General features: G+C 43.9%; 1 protein-coding gene across 1 annotated transcript; it reads left to right on the top strand.

The window, feature by feature from the left end:
• Positions 1 to 4,287: 4,287 nt before the first annotated feature.
• LOC121838183 lies at positions 4,288 to 5,357 on the top strand. Its single transcript, XM_042294266.1, has 2 exons — positions 4,288 to 5,251; positions 5,346 to 5,357. Exons 1-2 carry the CDS (start codon positions 4,310 to 4,312, stop codon positions 5,355 to 5,357), a joined length of 954 nt encoding a protein of 317 aa, XP_042150200.1. The 5' UTR covers positions 4,288 to 4,309.
• The last annotated feature ends 705 nt before the right edge of the window (positions 5,358 to 6,062 follow it).

Here is a 6,062-nt window from a genome sequence, read left to right as displayed (position 1 = left end):
ACTATGGCCAACCAGATTTTTGATGGCCCAAGCTTGGCCAAAGTGCTCGGCAATAGAAGTGTTTTCGTCCTCGTCTGGTGACTTGCCATTCACTTTATGCCAGTCGCTGGCCATTCACTTTAGGCCAGTGACTGGCCATTCACTTTAGGCCAGTGACTGGCCATTCACCTTTTTCCAGTGGCTGGCCAATCACTTTAGGCCAGTGACTGGCCATTCACCTTTGGCCAGTGACTAGCCATTCACTTTAGGCCAGTGACTTGCCATTCACCTCTGGCCAGTCACTTTCGGCCAGCCACTGGCCATTCTCGTTTGGCCAGCCACTGGCCATTGACTTTCGGCCAGTCACTGGCCGAAAGTGGCTGTAGTTATACACTTAATACATAATTTATCACAGACTGCCTCAGTGTTCCTCAGAAGACTGTCAAGAGTTTCGGGAGGTCAAGTTTTAGAACTCAACCCCAGAAACTCTTACATAGTAATGACACGCGAAGCTGCTGTAAGGCTGCTCAATATTTATTGGACTTTTTGAGTACTAAGCCTTACGACGCTGGTTGCGACCACCATTCCAGTCGCCGTAGGTTCAGGGATGGTATGTTGTCTTACCATTAAGATCGAATACTACAACAAAATTTCGGCGCTCATTTTTTGGTCTATATGTGTTCAAAAGAGCAGTATCAGATGAGACATACCAATATCTTGTTAAAAAAGTCTCGAAAAAGAATCTTAAAACAAATTAAACGATTAGCAAAGAGCACCTGGTGGATGTCGCTAACGCCTCGTTTGTAATGCTCGTCTAGGAACCTCGACAGCTAGTGACGGAGGTTGTCTCGTCTCCGGCCACGACGAGAGAAGGGGGGAAGGAGGAACTCCCCTTTTCCCGAGAATCCCTTTTGTGTGTCGCAGAAGTCGCTATTGTCCCCCTAGAAGATTATAGAAGATTAACCCGTCAGTCAAAATTCGTACAAATGCAGCCGCTTCGGTGGCTGGAACGACTAGGCCATCCTCTCGACGTCAGCCTCACCGTAGCTTTGCTCGTCTTGAGACGACCTACGTCACGATTGCGTTGGATGTCACGTGCTCTAAGCTGGGCCTTGTCCGAGCGCTTGCCAGAGTGGGCCGTTTATAACAAAAAATACAGCCACCAGGATCAAAATACAAACGTACGATTGTCATTTACGGATATTGTGGATCATATTCAACCGATTTTTGAACACGACGGGAATATTTCCAATTTCGTTGAAGCATCCCTTTAAGATCCCCCGGTAGTGCAGCAGTAAAAAAAAAAGACGTAACTTTAGGTGAAGGAACAGTGCAACAATAGAGAGTTTTAGTAGATCGTTCCGATACCTCCGATAGCCCCGATAACGATACCATGCCTGCGCAAGGGAGGCGGTGGCGGAGTATCGGGTGTACTCTATCGGAGTCATGGGAGCGATCTACTAAAACTCTCTACTGTTCAGTTACAATATTTTTCACTTTACACAAGCTTACTGGCACTAATGGGAAAGAGAAGCCTTGAGTACACAGCAAAGGTGTTTACACACTTAAGGGTGTAAATCAGTTTGTCCCTGGGTTAACACCTTTATGGCGTTCAGGCAAGCAATCTATGTTTGCCACAGACGCACCCTTCTCACCTCGCCACCCTGCATTTATGAACCGTATAGGGCTGCCGACTGACCATAACGGTACATGCCAATATTCGTCCCTTGGCCAATGTTAATTTTTTTTGCCTCCTCCTCTACACTGAAAAACCCAAAGATAAAGGTTACAGAAAACAGCCAACATAAAAATGTTTCGCATGTAGCTGTAGAAATTAATTTTCAAGGGCTAGATTTTAAGTACAGTCGCCGGCAATATGAACTCCCCCGTCCGAACACAAACCGGTGCAGCAAAAACCCAGCATGCAGCGTGTCGAGGTTGACGGCTGCGGTTTTCAACGGTGGAGGGGGTGATTACACATTAAAAGCTGCTCGTGATAATATATTTCTACAGCTATCTATGATACATTGTTGCGTTTGCACCTCAATGCACACCTCGAATCCGTGACAGACAAAGGTGTTCTTACAAAATATACAATGAGCTGTCTGCGTCAAGAGAAGAGCAATCTCGGTGGCCCAAAAGGTAACCTGCGGCTGCTGGATGACTTCATGTAAACGGACCCAGAATTCACGGGCTTGGAGAGAGGTGCAGAAACTATGTGACATTCAACTGAAAAGTTAATAAGCTCAAATTATTATCCATTTTAAGCCAAAATCCATGATTCGCACATGCCTATTATTTTCACAATGCAGCCAAAGGCGAACCAAGTAGTAGTCCGTTGATTAATTCCCGAATATAATACACTTTGAGTACCAAACTGGATGCTTTGCTTATGTTTGGAAGGGAGCAATGACAAATGCAATACTTAATTGGGTGAAAAGCAAAGTTTTGTAACAATTATGTGCATGATTACATTCTACAAGTCGTTTTACGTGTATACACTCTGCACAGCATTCTATTTGAAAGCTAACAAAATTAAAAAAAAAAGGCCTTGGGATTTCTGTCGATGTCTTCATTGCGTGTTCGTGGGACTCGGCGGACATTGGTAAACGGGAAACCTGTCACAGTACGTTGACCAATTGACCAAAATCTGTTAGCTTTGTAATTCATGGCTTTATGGACCATGTTGCAACTGCAGTGTTAAAAGCCAGTCAATATTAAAGGCTATCCCTATTTAAACCATTCACAAAAAGCCAAGCGGCTTGGAGGTATTCATTGTCCAACTTTTGCGTTTTTAATGTCGGATGCAAAAACCGTGCTCAGCTTGAGCTCAAGATTTCGTGCCGTTAATAATGGGCAGAAGAGTCCCCTAGTCATACCGAGTACGTCGTCACTATCTCGACAGTGTGTACTTGGCGGAAGCATCGGCGTCATACTTCCAGCATAGTGAAGGTGTCTCCGAAGCAACCAGGCCCGCACGACATCCTGAGGCCTTCTGAGCGCAAGAATTTGGAATTGGGCGACGAAACTCACCCTACAGATCGCTGTCTTCGGAACGGTCTGGTCATCCCCGGCTTCCGTATGCCGCGTCACCGCGGATTTGTTGCCGCACGGGTTCGCCAGTTCCCGCTTTCTGGTTCCTGAACCCCCGTCATCGTGTGATGATTCGACACCTTTTGACGACCGGCCTGCACTTCATCTAGCAACACTGGATTGGACCCTCTACGGAAGCACCGCAGCGACACCTACTTCCGCTACAGATGCCATAAAGCCATCGACGCAGTCTCTTCTCTTCAGTGGGCTTCGTGGCAGCGAGACGAATATGCCACTGAGTTTCTTCTGTCTCACCCTACAGGTAGAGTTTGTTTCTTTGCCAGACGGTTTTAAGTCCGATGATCGCTTTCTTTTGCTGCTACCGGGCCCACTGGTTGGCATTTGTTCTGATATATTGTCATGGTTTAGGATATGTTCATCTATCCTGTTGTGTAGTGGCGATATTGAATCTAACCCTGGCCCCGAGACGCTAGCTCTCCTTCAGCAATTACTAACTGGCCAAACACAAATTGCTGCGGACGTTACTTCTATCAAAAACAGACAAGAGGCTCTGGATGCTAAGTTTGCCGCCTACGAATCTCGACTTGTTGCAATCGAAGCTGGCTCGTCCCAGATATCTGATATCGCCCGACGGTTGCAGTGTCTAGAAAGAAAGAGTGCCGCTCTCGAAACAGCTGTCTGTCAACTTACAGATAAGAATGATGATTTGGAAAACCGTTCTCGCAGAAACAACTTGGTCGTGTATGGTCTAGAAGAGCCTGTTAATGAAACCCCTGCATCACTACTGGATAGTGTAACTGAACTGTTGACCAGAAAACTGTCTGTGACTTGCGATGCCATAGAACGCTGTCATCGTATTGGTATCCCCGCACAAGGTAAAATACGACCTATAATTTTTAAATTGATGGACTTCCGTGACAAAATGCGGATACTCAAAAATGTTTCTAAACTTAAAGGCACACGGATATTTATTAACGAGGATTTTTCACCTCGTATTAGAGACATTCGAAAACAACTCTGGCTTAGTACTGCCGAATTCCGAAGAAATGGCGCAAAGGTCCGTCTACGTTACGACTACGCTCTTGTTGACAACGACCGATACTCGTGGGATTCAACAAATAGAACGCTGATAAAAGTTCCTCCTCCGGTTCTTGCCACCGGATCGAACTGACAGTTACCGAATAAACCATTGTCTGTATTAAACATTAATGCTCGGAGCCTTGTCCCTAAATTTACAGAGTTCTCGTGCATTGCAGCTTCTTATTCACCGCACGTGATGTGTGTTACGGAAACCTGGTTACACGATGGCATTCTTGATTGCGAATTTACACCTCCTAATTACAACGTGGTACGATGCGATAGGTCTTCTAGAGGTGGTGGTGTCGCGCTTTTTTTTAAATCTGGTATTAGCTTTTCGGTTCTTCCCTGTTTACCTAACACAGAGTCTTTATGGTGTAAGGTGCAGCTTGATAAGTTCGTTCTTGTTATCGGAGCGGTTTATCGCGCTCCTAGTTCGGGCCTGCAAACGATCTTTGATATATATGACTACATTCACAAATACAATCTGGCGAATTTCAAGCTTATCTTGCTGGGCGATTTTAATGCACCCGATATAAACTGGGAAACGCTAGTGGTTGGCTGTCGCGACAGGGCCATTTGTGATGCTCTAGTAGATATAGCTGTGTCATTCGACCTAGATCAGGTTGTCAAAACGTGCACCAGAGATAATTCTGTTCTTGATCTTGTTTTTCTAACCCATAGTATCGCAAACCTAGGTTATGACTGCGAGGTGGTCGAGGGAATTTCTGATCACAAAGCTGTCCTTGTCAGCCTTAACATTCGTGTCAAGCGTTCGAACCCTGAATTCGTCACGTTCCTTGATTTCAACAGAGCTGACGATGTGTCAATTATTGATGAACTTAGTTTTTATTTTGATGATTTTTGTGCCATAAGTCTAGACGCTGATGTCAATACGTTGCTTAGATATTTCAACTCCCTTATAGAAAAATGCATCAACAAATTTGTACCTGTTACTAGAAAGAAAAAGAACCCTGCGCACCCCTGGATTACGAGAGAGGTGCTGCAGTTGATGCGGCAAACGAAGAGGAGACGTCGTTCAACGAAAGATAACACAGAATCAGTTGTTCATACCTCGTTTGAATATCTGAAAACAACCTTGAAAGAAAAGATGTTAACAGCTAAAACCAAATATTTTAATGCAACTTTGTCTGAATTTATGAAATCAAATCCTGCCAAATTTTGGAGATCTATTATTCCAAGATGTAGTGTATCACAGAGTTTTACTATTGAAGGGGAATCTGTAAGTGAGCCGACAAAGATAGCGAACTGTTTCAATGATTATTTTAAATCTGTATTCAGTCGTGACAACGGCAATGATTCAGAGTTTTTCTTTGAAGGTATATACCCAGCTTTATCTGATTTAGAGATTAGTGTTTCTGGTGTCCTCAATCTACTAATGAAACTTGACTGTAAGAAAAGCCCTGGCCCTGATGGAATTCCAAATTCTTTTCTTCGCCGTTATTCACTTTGGAGTTCAAAATACCTATCTGTCATTTTCAAAAAATCTATTTCTACTGCAACAGTGCCTCAGTCATGGAAGTCGGCTAAAATTATCCCCTTGTTCAAGTCAGGCAACAAACAGGTGGTCACAAACTACAGACCCATTTCGCTCACATCGTCTTCATGCAAACTTTTGGAACATATTGTCTATAAACAGATATCTGAGTACCTCGAGACTAATTTTATTCTTTGCCCTCAACAGCATGGTTTTCGTCGTGGTTACTCCACCTCAACCCAACTTCTTGAATTCACTCACGACATAGCTTTAGCTTTAGATAAAAGAGTACAACTTGATGCCATCTTTGTAGATTATTCTAAGGCTTTTGATAAGGTACCACATCATAAGCTTCTTCAGAAATTACAAGCGATATTAAATAATACGTCATTAGTTAATTGGATCGAAGATTACCTAAAAAATAGATCACAGTTTGTTTCATACAGGGATGTTC

The sequence above is a fragment of the Ixodes scapularis genome, unplaced genomic scaffold (genome assembly GCF_016920785.2).
Source record: "Ixodes scapularis isolate PalLabHiFi unplaced genomic scaffold, ASM1692078v2 PGA_scaffold5__190_contigs__length_132052651, whole genome shotgun sequence".
NCBI classification, from domain to species: domain Eukaryota; kingdom Metazoa; phylum Arthropoda; class Arachnida; order Ixodida; family Ixodidae; genus Ixodes; species Ixodes scapularis.
The sequence above is the reverse complement of the archived record's forward strand: the minus strand, read 5'-3'. Positions and strand labels throughout refer to the sequence as shown.

Excerpts from the sequence above, each read along its gene's own strand:
- LOC121838183 (XM_042294266.1), top strand. The coding sequence starts at position 4,310 with ATGTGTGTTACGGAAACCTGGTTACACGATGGCATTCTTGATTGCGAA.